At 32.3% G+C, this 16,670-nt stretch overlaps 1 protein-coding gene and 1 long non-coding RNA gene across 2 annotated transcripts; one reads left to right on the top strand and one right to left on the bottom strand.

The window, feature by feature from the left end:
• The first annotated feature begins 6,124 nt into the window (after nt 1-6,124).
• On the top strand, nt 6,125-7,983 carry LOC142627199 (uncharacterized). The gene is made up of 3 exons (XR_012842782.1): nt 6,125-6,237; nt 6,839-6,896; nt 7,478-7,983. It is a non-coding gene; the product is annotated as an uncharacterized LOC142627199 (long non-coding RNA).
• Nucleotides 7,984-10,220: 2,237 nt separating this feature from the next.
• Nucleotides 10,221-15,992, bottom strand: LOC142626874 (flavonoid 3',5'-methyltransferase-like). The gene is made up of 5 exons (XM_075800581.1): nt 15,942-15,992; nt 14,602-14,684; nt 14,293-14,437; nt 11,769-11,900; nt 10,221-10,514 (listed from the first exon to the last, which is right to left on the bottom strand). The coding sequence occupies exons 1-5, from the start codon at nt 15,990-15,992 to the stop codon at nt 10,221-10,223; spliced, it is 705 nt and encodes a 234-aa protein (XP_075656696.1).
• Between the last annotated feature and the right edge of the window lie 678 nt (nt 15,993-16,670).

Below are 16,670 nucleotides of genomic sequence, written 5' to 3'. Positions count from 1 at the left end.
AAATATTCATTTATTTTAAGTAAATTAATAAAAAAATTATTTACATATAAATTTTGATTAAGTTGTGCATCGTACGGGAACAATGCTAATGTATATAAAAATTACCAAAAAAATATATCTTTTAATAAATATTATAAAGTAAGCTATCGAAAACTATAGGATTCCCAACCAGATACTAAATCACATTAGATAACATGAATGTCTTTCTAAGTCTCCATAAAAAAAAAGAAACTCATAATATGTATCGTACGTAACCAGCCACTATAGCTCAGGGTTGAGTTGTACCTATCAATAATATAATTCAAATCTTGATTTAGATAAGAAAAAAATAAGAAAAAGAAAGCACCTACGTGTCTTTCTAAAATCAAGCCTACGTTTTCCTTTTTAACCCATATATTTTTTTAAGTTAAAAAAAAAAAAATCTATGCTAAACAATGCACTAACTAATTTTAGTATTTTACCATTATCTTATATTGCAGATTAATTTATATTCCAGAAAATTCGAGATCATCCTTTTCTTCCATTATTTGATCACTCCAGAATTATTTCCCTTGCGACCAAATATGGCATCATCTACTGTATAGAATTAGCCAAATATTATGATGACGGCACTCTTAATTTCTGTGGACAAGGGACATCTTAATAATGATCAACAGTATTTATAATACCTTATAGAAAACTAGAATTTACCTTTAGAGTTCTTCTAATTAATATAACAATATGACTCTTAATGTTTTATTTTTGTTAATTAACTAGTTGTAAACTCTTGTGATGCAGGGGAAAGTTGTTGACAATGAGATCTAAAGAAACTTCAGCTTCTTTGATTTCTTCTGTTGAATATATCATTTCTTTGCAGCAAGTTCAAGAGTGCAAGTATCAAACAAAGATATTGTTACTTCAATATTAAAGCTAGCTATGTTTACTTATGATATCTAATAATATAGACCAAAAATCTTTGCAAATAGAAAAAAATATAGATCATCATTGGCAGTGACTTACTAATATGGTAACTAAACCACTAACTACAACTTTTTAACGGTATCATCTAATTAAATTTAGTTGATGTTTTGATCTACTTTGAGCCTTATGTCAGGCATAGGTTTCATTGAGTTGGATTAGGTGAATAGATGTTTGGTTGGCAGAGGCAGAACAGAATAGATATTTTGTTGGTTTAGAGATATAGTTCATAGTTATATGGAGTTTTGGCATATGATGTGCTGGGTTGCCGAGCTTGTGGAATGGAGATGTGGTTGTGTAGATTGTGAGGTTGTCTAACATAGTATAGATTGGGTTGCTGGGCTGTTATGTTTCTTCTTTACAAATTTTGTGAGCTTTGTGTGATTGACTTAATTTTAACATTTTGAGCATGATACAAATAATAAGAAGCCAAAAAACTTTATGTTAAAAATTGTGCCCAGAGAAGGTAAATTTTTCAGTCTATAAAAAAAAGGAAACAAAAAAAATATAATTGATAGAACCTAAATTTTTTATACCAACCCACCAAGATAAACTAAAATCAGTATATTTCATTATTTCTAGATAATATTAGTCTAAAATCACAAGCAAATTGGGTAAGATTATAAATTATCACAAAAGTTTATAAATACAACATTAGAATTATATAATCAATAACTATGTTATTCAGTTGATAAGACTCAACAAAAATAGAAGATGAATCTTTAAAAAAAAAAAAAGAAAGAGAAAACTATCAAACTTACTTTTTGGTCACCAAATTTTCTTCTCCAATATTTTCATTATGGAGCTACAAAAAATACCAAATTTGTTTCTTTTTGAGAAACGAAAAAACAAATTATATTCATGTTGAGAATGTTGTAAAATAGTGGAAACTCAAATTACCAAGATTGATTATAAAAATATTTTTTAGGCTTGAAAAAGATCTCCAACCAAATAATAGGAACTAAGAAAATCAATCCAAAACAAAAATGCACAAAAAATGAAGAATACTTGCACACAACTACAATCAAAACAATAGGCGGCTAGATCCAATAGAGATACACGTAATGTTGGAGCTTTAAACCAAAACAAATTTCTACTCCTATTCCAAGTAGAATTCCAAATCAAGTAGCAGATAAGATTTGTATCGTGTTAATAGAGTTTGGTTGTTATATTCCAACTTCAAAGGATAGTAACCGAAGGAATAAATTCCTTTCTCATCCAAATCCAATAAGGAGTAGAACTTCTTAATTCAAGCCATATGTCTACAGAGAATTCACAAATGAATTGGGTCACATTATTATAATTATCGTCGATGAGGATGAGCACTAAGTGTTACTCGTCCTTGTGTCGTCGTCCACAACATGGAAGAAATTATATCAGCTCATCTAGAAACGAACACACATAAAGGAATTCATCCATAGACGACCAAGTTGTCCATGAAGGGAACTCTCCATAGACGAGTATATCTACAGACGATGTACATAGACAAGTGAATCATACTTGGTGAATTTTGTAGAAAATTTTCCATTAGATTCATATGATCAAGATACGACACGTTGCATGATATGTAGAAAAACATTCCACATACGACGCCTCATGTAACCTATTTTCTTTGTCAACTGCCAGCATTACCTATGATGGTAATAGATCCAAACAAGTAGACCCGTGTCTAACTCTATAAAAGGAGTAAATTCCATTCATTCAAGGTATGTGTCCTAGAGAGAAAACTGACTTAACCGTCGGAAGGTCTTTGGCCAGGTCACACCGGTCACCTTTGATAGTCCTTTCTTTCTTTTCAGGATTCATAGCTATTACCGTAGCCCAAAATATTTCAGCCTATTGATTTTCGTGATTCATCAATTGTTAAGGTCTATAATCATATATACAACATCTGAACTACACAATCAGCAACTTTGTTATTTAGTTGAAAATTTTCAATAACAAATAATAATAGAAGAGAAATCTTGAGAGAGAGAGAGAGAGAGAGAATGATCATACTTACCTTTTGGCCACCATATTTTTATCCATTCTTTCTGGGGCAACAAAAAATAATTATATTAAATTCAATAAAAAAATATAGAGAGAAATATGGGACTTACAGTGTTCACAGTTCAACCCCATTGGAGAGATATGCACAAACTAGATTCTCTTATATGTGAATTGCATAAGCAAGACTTAAAAAAAAAAAAGAATTGTATCAAGGCCTGATTTGCCTACACCTCCATCACACCCAACTATTTTGTATTTTATATAGTCTTTCACAAAAATAAACTCCCAAAAAAAAAAATTGCATAAATCAACATTAAGAGAGAAATTCTTATTAGAAGCTATGTAATAAATAAATAAAAAATCGAAGGAATTGAAATTAATATAGATTCAAAGAGAATGTTACCGTGTTGAGGGTCCACTTCTCCTCGTAATGGCACAGACAGAGGGAGAAGAACTTGCACGGAGAGAGAGATAGATAGAAGAAAGAAGTGGTTTTCATCTTTTGGAAAGACATATGTAACGTTCAAATCTGTAACTACCTAAATCTTCAAATTGAAATGAGACTTGTAGTTAATCTATTAAAAAATATATCATTTTTTTTTAGAGAAAAGAAGGAAAGTGATTTTACATTTTAAGAATTCCTTCAATCAATTCAAAAAAGCATTGCTTAATTATTCTGAATAAACGAACTAAAGTACATAACTCTTACTTTATTGGGTTAAGTTATGGGCTGTGTCTGTCTTTTATGAATCATATCAAAATAAACTACTCTTTTTGGTGTAATTATTTGTCCTTACTCGCTCTAAAGATTAAAACATTGTAATACGTAAATTTTAATAAATAATAGTAATTGAAATTTTAATTTTTTGAAGCTTCAAAAAAGTAAGTATTTACTTTTGATCAATTCTAACTTCTTGATTTGAAATGTTTTTGTTTTGAAGAGAGTATAATTTAATTTAAACAATAAATAGAGAATTAATAGTATTAATAGTAAAGAACAATTGGTTTTGAACAATAAATGTCTTTCACATTCAACTTTAGAAATAAATAACTTATTATAATTTTTTAATGGCCGTTCCAAAAAAGCGCACTTCTATAATAATGAAGGGATATGAAGGATTTTGATTTGTTACAAAATTTATCTAGTATGTTGCTATTTTGTACCTACTAAATAAGAGAGAATATTGTGTTTCTAATTTACTATAGGCAACTGAACAAATGGTAAACCATAGCAAAAAATGGTACTGAAATGTTACTCTTATTCCACCAAATGAAAATGAACAATGTTTTGTTAGTTTAAAACGTAAACGTGGTATTAATTTATGTAGCCACGTGGCGCAATGAGGAGTGGTCAACAAAAAGTCAAACATTTCAGCTATTAGTTATTATATAAATATAGATACATATAGGAACTCCAAGTTTTGTTCGAAGGGTTGAGCTTTTTTCCTGGATTTACATTTGAAAAGGACGTCTCATACATAGATTTTTTGAATAGACTATAGAGTCCAAAGTGGAGAGCAAAAGCTTCAGTCACAAGGATTATGGGATGTTCCTCATATCTCAGACTAAAATTTAGGAATGAAGAGAGGGAATTCACATATTACCAAGGAGGGACATTGCTTGATGTAATTTAGGAAAATTTTGGGATTGACCTAATAGTTTATTGACCTATTAGACATATTCTATTTGGTCCTCTTCTTAATGAGGATTGTATAAGCAGCTATATTAATGATCAAAGGCAATGAGATTTCCATGACCTTTTAATTTACAGACTATAAAGGTCGTTCCAAATTCCAATTCCCCTCCTTTCCAATAAGGGGGATTCCTTAGCTTGGTCATTCTCTAAGAATGGTGAGTTTACTTTGAAATTTGCATATTTTTTTGTCTAAGGGATTAAACCCTATGACGACACAGTCTTGGAATCATTCTTGAATTTGGAAAGCTTTTATGCCACCTAAGGTCTAGATTTTATCTTGGTTCTGCCTGCATTGCATTATTCCTACCAAGGAAATACTTGGATCAAGGGGTGTCAATCTTAACATTATTTGCCTCTTATGTGCTGAGGAAAGTGAATCAAATTATCAAGTTTTGAGAGATTGCCAGTTTGCCAAGAATTTCTAGAGTAGCATTGGAATTCCTTTTGGGATTCAGTTCTCTTAGGAAAACCCCCTTCATTCCTAGTTGAAAAAGGAATGGAACTTGTTCTATCATTCATGCTCAATCTTCTATCTCTTGTGAAAGCTCGAATTTGTGGTAAAAACACAAATGCTTGTTTAGACCCCTAATTTTAAATTACAGCTTAGTTGCTTTCATTCTAACTTATCTAAGTACGGAACAAGAATAAATGAAGCACAATAAATTGGAACTACTCTAGTGCATAAACATGAATAATAAACAATAAAAGTAAAGCACAAGAGTAAGAGAAGAGAGATGCAAACACACGATAACACCAAGACGTGTTATGGAAGAGGAAGCCGAAGAATTGGGCGAAAAACCTCTCTGCAACCTTTTAAGTCGAAATCGATTTACTAGTGAATAAGTTGGAGTACATGAATAACAAAAGACCCTCCAAGTCTAGTCTACCCAATGTACTTGAGCCCTCCAAGCTCCTACTATTAACTAACTTCTCAGAGTCTTGTCTTTACTCGCTTTTCGGATCCTGCAATACAGCCAGATTGCATCCGCCAAGCCTCAGCAGCTTCTTTTGACAAATCCCCAAAACTTCCCAAGCTTCAAAACATTCTCTACACTATGAATATGTATGAGTTGTGTTTGGGTACAAATCTCCTCTCAAGGTATGACAATGGAAGACGGAAGGAGAAGAGGTTACAATAATTTCTCACTAAAGGATGAGTAGCTCTTTCTCTAAAAGATGGGTGTGTTGTGTTGTAGAAAACCTATCTAGAGTTTTTCTCTCTGAATCGCCTTTTTTACTTTTGTGCATAATGAGAGTATATATAGTATGAGTGAAAGGTAAGAATGTAACGTCCTAGTCAGTCTCAAAAAAGAAGAAGAAGAGGAAGTTTGATTTTTTTTGGACCACACGTGTCCCATCTAACCCAACAATCCCCCACCACTCATTTTCACACCATCTCTTTTCTCTCTTTTGGTCGGTCATCTCTTTTCTTCCTTTCATTTTCTTTCTTTTCTCTTCACTTAAACACACACACTCATTTCCCACACTCTCCCACCAGACTTCACTCCAAACCACCATCTCACCATCATTTTTTCGGCAAGATCACCGGAAAAATCCTTAGGAACCCTTAAGCATCTTCATCCCTTTTATTTGAGGTAAAATTTTCTAATCTTTTTATGGGGCTTATATTTTGCTTGTGGTTATATTTTTATCCAAGCTTTAATAATGATACCCATGTGATTTATGAGCATTGGAAGTGATATTTATGTGTTTATATGTATGGATTTTGCATTGGGGAATTATTTGATGAGTCGGTTTATGGTTTATGCTAATGATGACTAGCTAAGGTTTATTATGGTGGAAAATTTAGGGGTTTTGAATTATAACATGTGAAGGTTGGTAAATCAAAATTTTCCATTGCCATTGAGTTTATTTGGAGTTAGTTGAAGTTCTAAATTTCTAATCTTGGAGGATGTTTTGATTTTTGCTTTCATAGGTCTCTTAATGATGTAGTGTAAATTTTTTGGAAGCTAGTGATAATGTTGGAGATATTAAATGGGTTAACCTTATATAAATTGAAGTTTATACCTTGTGAATCAATTTGTTGAGAAACTTTGGAAGTGGAATATATTATTATTGATGATGTTAAATACTAGGATTGCCTAATTAAATGCTTATTTGGCAATTCCTAAATTGTAGCTAAATACAATTTCAAGCCCTATGCTTATTGTGATAGATTTACTTAATATTGTTTAGGTTCTAGCTAATTTCCTTGGAGCTCAGAGCTTGGAGAATTGACTTTTGCGGTTTCGAGGTAAGTAGTTTTTTAATGAGATTTTTGAAAAATAACCATGTGCATAAATGTTGTTTTTGGGTTAAACAAGCTTTTTGGAAACTACTTATGGAAACTATATTTTCCTAAAAACTATTGTGTTGTAACCTTAATATATATATATATATATATATATATATATATATATATATATATATATATATATATATATATATATATATGAAAATGTATCATATTTGGTATTGCATTTGGGGAAATGCATGAATTGTTGAAATGGAAAAATTAGCATCTTTTATTTAATATTTGATAAGGAAATCATGGATTTTATGGTATATTAGAAAATTTAAAGATGCTTATCTTGTCTTGTTATGTGGGAAATTGATAAAAAATCTTTTTGATAGGAATGAAGTTAAAAACCTTACAAACTTTGTGGAAGTTAGATTATTTAAGATTTTTCTGAAACCACCTGGACAAAAAGTATGTGTTTCAAAGTACATTTAACCTGTGAGTTTTATGTGGTTTTAACACCATGCCATGTGTGATTTCCCAGTGATCATTCGATTTGGTTTTCGTAGTCTTTGTGACAATGCAATCAAATCTAGGTTAGTGCCCTTTCACTTTGGATGACGTGTTCTTCCTTGCTGCCCATGGGGGGAAGAGGTTCCTTGATTGTGTGTGGGTGGGGCTGCTGCCAATGGGGCCAAGAGACTACATACAAGAGAGGTCCTATTTGACGCGTTCTCTCTGCTGCTTATGGGGGGAGAAAAAAACCTTGAGTCTGCATACCAGAGAGGACAATATCATGCTAGTTGTGAATGGGTGGATTCCCTGACCAGTCTATGTGGTAGTGTGGTATATTTGTCATAAATTACCATATGTTAGATTTTATGGCTTTGGAAATTATATTGTTAGTGCTCACAGATTATGGTATGTAGTTTCAAGGTATCTACTTTGAGAAACTTTGTGTTTCATAATTCAATCATTCTTATCATATCATATTATTATTATTGAAAATGAAACTTGCATTTCCACCACCCCATTAATTATGCTACTTACTGGGCTCTGTCTCATCCCATTATTTTATAAACTTTTCAAACTAAGCAACAATCTTTTGAGATAGCCTCTTGGTGGCTAACAGTAGTTAGACTAACTACTGATGGAGGCTAAACTTTTGTGATGGAGATATTAGATGATGTACATCTTAGAATAGACTTGACTCATTTTTTGTACATTATAGTGGTTGTGACTTTATTCCCACTGATGGGACAAGCTGATGATATGTAATTATTTATTCAGACCTCTATTCTTTTGTGGCCAATGGTTCTTGTAATTATTGCATAGAGCTCTGACTTACTTTGTGAGTATATTTAATGGAATTATTATGATATATTATTCTTGATGTTGGTACTTGATATGATTTATTTGGATTGTATTGTCAAAAAAAAAAAAAAAATCTACAGGTACTTTTGACTTTTGAGATGTTTTTCTAACGCTTTGGACCCTTTGGGGTTCGGGATGTGACAAAGAAAGTCACACTTAAAAATCCTCTAGGCAGAGAGTTTCGTGGGTACCTAGCGATATGGCCTATCAAGTACTCGTGAAATGCAACTTGACACTTGACTCTTTAGCTTCTAACATGTACTTCTCACGTGGCCTTTTACGAGAACCTTTCTCTCGAGCTGTTGACGAGCTAGTCGCGAAACCGTACTGATCTTCATTTCATGCTTAATTCTTCACCAATTTGATAATAAACCTAATACAATAAAATCCCACAAAATACAAAGAAATAATTTAATGCACTTATAATACTTTTTGTTATGGAATAAAACTAACATAAAAATAGTTGTAAATCACAACTTTACACCTTGGTCTATTCTGTTTTTGGCAAGCATATGGTTTCTTGGGCTGCACAGAAATGCAGTAATTTTTAGTAACAAATGCCTCAACCTAAGACTTCATTCTCAATGTTTACTGTGCTTTGGAAATGGCAAAACCTCTGGTGAACTGGTTCAAGCTCAAGACCGATGGTACTTTTTGGGGGAGCACAGGTCAGACTGGTAAGGGAAGGCTTATCCCGAATGAGAAGGGTAACTTGGTGAAGGGATTCTTTAGAGCTATTGGGCAAGCTTCTAGTTTGTTGGCATAAGTTTGGGCCTTTAGAGATGGTCTCAATTTGGCTAGGGAGTTAGGAATCGATAATTTTACTGTGGAAATGGATGCTATGGAGATTGTATTAGCTTTTAAATAATGTTTCTTATCCTAAAATTTTTGTCTGTAGTCTTGTAAATGACTACAGAAGTTAACCCAAACTTTCCATAGGTGTGAAGTGAAGCACAACTATCATGAAATCACCAAGTGTGCCAATGCTTTAGCTAATTAGGAGAGGCTATTTTTATTTTTAGATTTCTTGTTATTTGAAGATCACCTCCTAATGTACTATTTTTATTAGAGGTCGATAACTCTTGAGGCTTGTTCAAGTCGTTTTCTAAGAACTTAAATATTTATATATCCCGTATTTAAAAAAAAAAAAACTATTTATTTATTTATTGTTAGTATTTTGAAATAAGAGTATGGAGGAGAGTGTTTTTTTTTATATTTATTTTAAAACCAGACTGGGATACCACTTACCAGACTGGGCATTTATTGAAACAACCAAAAAAACCTTAAGGAACATCTGCAAAAACCAAGGGAGCTATATCCCCAGGACTGTCTTCTAGCCAGATTTGTAAATCTAAACCAACACTAGCTCGTTTAGCCAAAGCATCGGCTATTCTATTACAACTTGGAAGCTGGGAAGCTTGTTGAAGGATGTCACCAATAATATGACCATACATGGACTGGTCTGCCGAACCATCTTTTGCTGCTTGAATCACCACAACTGCATCACCTTCAAAGATCACCTCGTGGAGACCAATCTCAATTGCAAACTGAACTGCACGTCTACATGCCGGTGCTTACACTTCTGCTACGGACTGAGGAAGAGGTATACGCATCGAAAGTGCAGCAGTTTGGAGGAGAGTTGATTAGCTTTGTACGCTTCAATTGCCATTAGAATTGGCTAAGTAAAATTTGAGTTTAAAAGCAAGCTATATAACAAATATTGAGCCATGCTCATGCAATGACTTGGCTACCAATATTTGGTGCTCCTCTCATATAAGGTCCATCCTTGCGTGAGAGAAAGACAAACATCAGATATAAGGAATAAATTTTCCTATTGAGCATCCTTACTGGCAAGCCAATTTGCAAGTCATTATTTATTTATTTATTTTTTAAATATTTGATTTATTTTATATAACTATTGGAGTAACTTTCTAGTGTAGCAACAACTTCAGCGTCTTGACTTCACTAGCAGAGGCGCCTGCAAAGGGTGAGGCCATCACCAATTGAAATGAGGGACGATTCGATGCGGGGATCAGTTGCTAGAAAGTTGTTCAACTCCATGAAACCTTTTCTGTAATGCTTAATAAATCCCTCCTTAGCATCCTCTTCAGGAGCAGCCACTGATCCAAACCATAAGGTATTATCGTAACCAATAATTCCACCAATCTTAACTAGTTTTAAAAGAAGCTCGTGATACATGATGTAGTTTTCCTTGTCAGCATCCACAAACGCAAAATCGAATGTCCCTTCTTGTTTCTTCTGCATTTTTAGAAAATCAAGGTCAAGTATGTGCGACATATGTTTAATTGCCACAAAAAAGAAAAGAAAAAACAGCCTAAAAGGAGAGTGAAGCCTAACGTATGACAACTATAATCTATTTCTGCATGTGGTTTGACAGGTTTGTGGAATCTGAAGACATTGTAGAGGAATTCTGAATATAGTCATATTATTTTCGCAGGTAGGAATTAAATTAGGACACCATATTCATCAAAATAGAAAACATTTACAAATTTTAGCAAGAGAAAATTTTTAATTCTAGATTCACTTTTTATTCTTCCTTTTAGGAACCGGGAAAAAAAATTTCTTAATGAAGAGGTTTTCATGTTCTTAGACCCATTGCCAGAGCCCATGTAGAGTTTTTTATTTTTTAAAATAATAACAATAATAAAAATTATTATTATTATTCCGCATTAGCCATATAGTTATTTTTACTAGAAGTAGTAAGTGGCAGACTTAGAAATGTTTTTCAAGGAACCAAGCTTGCGTGGTGGTTATGAAAATTTTTGAAGTTAGTAACTGTTAAAGATATATTAGCCCATTAATATAAACCCAAGTCTAATTCTATTTTGTGTGCAAGCCAAGTCTCCTACTTCGTACTAGAAGTTTATTAGTTTAGGGTTTAGTCTACTATATATACACATGTTATGGTTCATTGTAACACATGTTTTGTACTACACTCTTATTTAATAAAGATGTAGTCCTTAAGGGTTTCCTCCGTGGACGTAGGCCGTAAGGTTGAACCACGTAAGCCATGTGTTCTCGTGTTCCTATTTTATGCTTCTCTCTTCCACATATATTCAAGAATATTCAACATGGAATATATCATACCTAATATTTAACAGTAACATATTTAAATAATAATATATTTTGACAATTCACGATATAGTGACAAAGCAATAAAAACCACATTTTTTTAAACTAATTTAACTCCATGTAACTAGCATAGAAATGTGGATTAACAAATTCTTAATTAATTTATGTTACTCACTAAATATTGGTCAACCATCAACGTATGCCTCTGTTGATGTTATTTTCTCCCATACTAAAAAACATGATAGTTATGTTGCAAATAACCCTGTTAGACATGCTAGAATGGGAGGTATACAGAAAGATCATGCTTTTGTTATTAACAACATAAAAGTATTTGCCCCGTACTTCTATTATAAGCATCTAGGATCACTATCTTAAGTACGTACATATACAACTGCATCATTCATTAGGCTAGAAACTTACATTGGTAATCAGATCATTTAAAATTGGCAAGGCTTGTGAGTCGATAAACTTAATCTTATGCTCCACTCCAGCTTTCTGAATAAATGACAATCCAAATTGATATGCATCCTTGTTTGGATCAATAGCTATTATCTACAAAGATGAAAAAGTTAATTTAATTTGGCCTTACTATCTAATGATATTTATATCCTCATTAATGTAAAACAGGAGTAACAAAAAATAATAATAGGGTAAATTGCACTAACACCCCCTAAAGTTTTATGTTGTTTCACTAAGATCCTACAACTATGTTTTTCATCAATTTGATACAGCAACTTTGCCTCTGTACCAAATAGTCTCCTTCTATCAATAATATGTCCATTTGCTAATAGAGAGATCACATAGCTCTTGCATGATCCTAAGTTTTTGGTGCCAAATTGTGAAAAAAGAGGGAAACAGTCCAAAAAAACCTTTTAAATGTCCAAATCAGATACGCTAATGCCCAAATAATATATATTTGGTGAAGAAATGAATACTATGTGGATAAAGATGCACTAGACCAACGGAGAGAAGTGAGGAAATAAAGAAAGCTAGATCAGTGGAATTTATAAACACCCTATTTTCTAGTGCCATGAACATAGTGCGCACCAAGCTGCTGTTTTCTAATGTCGTGTGAATTATACTAAACTCCTATTCTGCTTACGACACTAGAAAACAAGGCCTTTTGTTCCACCTACTTTTTATAGGCTAATTCTTGTTACATATTCATTATTACACACTCCTGTACACACATTTGGAAAAATCATATTTTAAAACATAATTTCAGTTAACGTGAAATTGTGTGTCATATATATACAGTGTGTAACTATCACTACTCATTTTTATAGAAGGTAACTTTGGTTATCAAGTAATAGCAACTTGAGTTATTATTAATATACACATTGTAACAAAACAACCTTGTTGAAGCAATAACGATCCACTTAAAGAAAGGGTAAATTGGAAAAAATTACATGGCATCACAACCATGTCATGAATTAAGTAAGATTACCAAAGGAGTAATTTTAGGTAAACAATATTTTCACAAATTTTTTTTTATAACTACTTATGTTACCTATTGTGATTAGAGTAGTATTGTTTTGACATGGGTTCACCATTGACACACTTTTATTATATACCATCCACGATTGACTATAATAGTAGTTGTGAAAATTATGAAGACCATTGTGGATTAAGAAATACACCATTAGTAGTGTTATGAATTCATTTATTTATTTATGAAACACACCAATCCTCATAATCAAATCAACGTCACTAACAAACTGTTGCAATTTCCTTTTGTTTTTATTTAATGAAATTCTAGTCTTTCTATATATATATATAAAAATCAACCACACCAACAACCGACAAAACCTTCGGAGAGGCCTTTATCAAACCCATCATCAAACTCAAATCAACCCACAACACAGTTTTTTTTTTCTTTGGTAGTATGGGTTGATTTGGTCATGGGTGTGGAGTTTTCTTTGGTGGTGTCATGAAAAGAAGCAACTATGGTGGTGATGGGGCCAAGGCGAAGGTCATAAAGGGACCAAAGTGCTTGTCCATCTTGGAAAAGGTCTCATATTGTTTGAAACTAAATTGGTGGAGATGGAAAGGAAAGGTGATATATGTTACTTATAATGAGCATTTTGGAGGCAACAAGTAGCGGCGAGAGAGATGAAAACAAAGTTTTTGCTTCTTTTAATGGTTTGATAAATTTTACGAAAATGTTATAGATACAAAATATTTTACGAAAAAATTTACAAACTACTAATATAATGAGTGATTATTGATAAGTGAAAAAGTGATGATATTGATTGAGTCAAATGAAAATAATTTAGAATTGCTTACAACAATAGTTTGTAAAGATGTTTTAAAATAGTTTATATTTATAATGTTAATCTTCTTAAAATATAATTTATTTGGATGACATAGCAAGATAACGTGGCAAAATGTTATTTATTTGGATGACATAGCAAGATAGCGTGGCAAAATGAGTGATGTGGCCACATAGTTATATGCTTATTTGGTACTTAACCGGTCAGCTCATTAATGTAGATGGACAAAAGGACCATTTTGAAAATGAAATCAAACTTGGTAGACTAAGTGTGCGTTTAGATACCGCTTATTTTGCTGAAAACTGAAAAAAATAATAAAAAAGTTACTGTTTATATGCGGGTTTCTTTTCATTTGCCTACTTGCACTGTTCATGTTCCATGAATAGTGCAAAAGGCGGTGGTCCTTAAAAAAAAAAAAATGCCAAAAACGCAGACGCATCTGACACAAACGCAAACCAAATGGACACTAAAATGAAATTTAACTTCATGCACAAAAATCCATGAAAATATCTCCAAACTTAAGGGCAAAATTAATTGATGAGGAAGAAAAAAAAAATGTTAAGGAGGCCTTAGTGAAATAGCATAAAAATTCAGGGGTATTAGTTTAACTTGCCCATAATACGAGAAAATAATATTTTTTGAATGTGAAAGATATGAGTTTTGAAACTTACCTCGCCATCAGCTGGTAGTGCAAGAGCAGTAGTAAGAAGAGAGTAACCAGTAAAGACTCCAAGCTCTAATGTCTTCTTCGCGTTCATAATCTTTAGAAGCATTGAGAGGAATATCCCTTCATCAACAGGCAGGATCATTAAGCTCCTGCCACATTTCAAAAGTAATATAATTACTATAGTAAAGATACGTACACAGCAAATTAATTTGAATTGCTTAGTTCAAAACTTGACGTTAAAGCAATCCTATGGGATATTATGAAACATCCAAAATAACTTTAAAATAGTGCCAGGAAGGAAATTATGAGCAACCGCGTGGGATATTGCTTTTCTGTGGCGTCTCTGAGTTCCTTCAATTGCTCATGCTCTCTCTGGTAGCTCTTCTCGTAAACGTACTGCAATATATGAAAGGCATCATTTTTAGAGGAAGTTGAGCCATACTGAGTTACAAATTGAAAAGAAATTACAACCTAAGGATCAAAACAAAGTACCATTTCTATAAGTATAGCTACTAATAATGCCGAATAGAATATTTTGGATGCCCCTTGAAAAATAAATGAAATTAGGACTAATACCTTAAGATGCTTTTGGAATATTTATCTATGTGGGTTGGAGGGCATCATGACCAAAAGTGGCTGGTAGGTAGTTAAAGATTTAAGGAATGTTTGGTTCACTGTGACGTGTTTTTGATGTGATGCACATTACAATGATGCGACATTATGATTTTTGGTTTATTTTATTTTTTTAATATTATCATAATTTAAAATTTCAAAATATATCACATCACTTTAATTTCATTACTTTCTTAAATAATGTAAATTTATTCTTTTATTGAGATTACATTAATATAAGATTACAATTGTGTAATATCATGGTGTAATGTAACATCATAGCGAACCAAATGTCCCGTTAAAGGAATTCAAAACCAAGCACGTCTAACATTGGCTATAGAGTAGAGGGAAGGAAGAAAAGAAGAGGAGGGAAAAGAGAGAAAAATTCCTTTTTTGGTTGGAGATAAATTGAGGAAAGGAAAGGGAAATCCAGAAAAGGAGAGAATAAATTCCATGGGAATTGCTATTTTTCTTTCCTTCCAATCGCTATTTTTCTTTCCCTTCTTTTCTAGCGTGCAATCTGCAAACCAAACAATATTTTGGAAAACTATTCTCCTTTATTTTCTGTTCTTTTCTTCTCTCTCTTTATTTATTTTTTATCCTTCACCCCTCACCCATTTTTTTTGATTGTGAAGAAGAAGATGAAAAATTAAAAAGAACAAAACATAACAAACAAGGAGAAGTTTCCATGGTAGATGTCCAAAGAATAGCCGTTATCAGTGAGTCTTTCAGGCAAATTTTCTTTTATTGAACTAACTTTATAGGCAAATGCTAGACCTGCTTCCGAGGTTTGTTTGTTCTTTCTTCTTCTTTTTATCTTTCAAGCCCGTAAGGGAAGCTCACAATTAAACCTGTGGTCTTCCAGGCCATATTTTTTTTTCTTAAATGAAAAATTCTGTACTATTTACGTAACAAGCTTCTGAGTTTTGATCAACAACGTACATTAATTAAGGAGTGAACCAAAAAAAAAAAAGGCTTGGGTTTGAGGATGGTTTAGCTATTTAGTTCAGTATAAGTTAACGAATGTGCTGGGAAACGAACCTTTAGAAGTTCTTCTGTTTTGAGGATGCCCTTTTCTATAGCGGTTCCCATAGCTAAAAAAGTTTTCACGCGTAGTGCTTTTGTAATTCTAAGCAAAGAATAACAACGCCCATCACTTGTATATATATATACTAAACTCAGAATTTACCCGCACCGTTTGAGGCGCTAGGCCATCGATTTATTCAACCAAATTTTGACTGAAAAATGCTATATTTATAATATTTTCATAACAAATTTGAAGTGACAGATTGTAATTGGTGGATAAAAAAGTAATTTCAGTTGTGGGTTTTGATTAGAACTAATAATAACTTATCATTTATGATTTTTTTTTCTGAAAGTATCGTGAAAATGTTGTAAATGTAGCACTTTTCATTTCGATTGGTATAGTTTTTCAAAAAAAAAAAAAATTTTTTTTTTACTTGTATATGCCGTACTTATCGGTACTTAGTAAGATAATTTGACATATTCAACCAAACAATAATTGTAGGATCTACTTGATACAATTTATATGAATTAGATTTTGTCATATTATCAATAATTTAAATATATACATGCAAAATTAGTATTAATCAATATACTAATTTAAATAGGTACAGGATAGAAAATTTAATATACTCATTTTATAATGAATAAATAAAATTTTAAGATTTTCATAAAAAAAATATTTTTAAGTAATCTAGAGGATCTACGTCACAAGTTGTATACATGGAAAAAAGAGATAGAGGTGGG

The sequence above is a fragment of the Castanea sativa genome, chromosome 3 (assembly GCF_040712315.1).
Source record: "Castanea sativa cultivar Marrone di Chiusa Pesio chromosome 3, ASM4071231v1".
NCBI lineage: Eukaryota > Viridiplantae > Streptophyta > Magnoliopsida > Fagales > Fagaceae > Castanea > Castanea sativa.
The sequence above is the reverse complement of the archived record's forward strand: the minus strand, read 5'-3'. Positions and strand labels throughout refer to the sequence as shown.

What these genes read in the sequence shown, in the direction of transcription:
- LOC142626874 (XM_075800581.1), bottom strand. Translation starts at nt 15,992, where the DNA reads ATGGGAACCGCTATAGAAAAGGGCATCCTCAAAACAGAAGAACTTCTA. An exon ending in GAAAAGCAATATCCCACGCG is followed by an intron (nt 14,438 to 14,601) that starts GTTGCTCATAAT and finishes GAAATGTGGCAG; the next exon opens with GAGCTTAATGATCCTGCCTG. An exon ending in TAAATGATCTGATTACCAAT is followed by an intron (nt 10,515 to 11,768) that starts GTAAGTTTCTAG and finishes CTAAAAATGCAG; the next exon opens with AAGAAACAAGAAGGGACATT.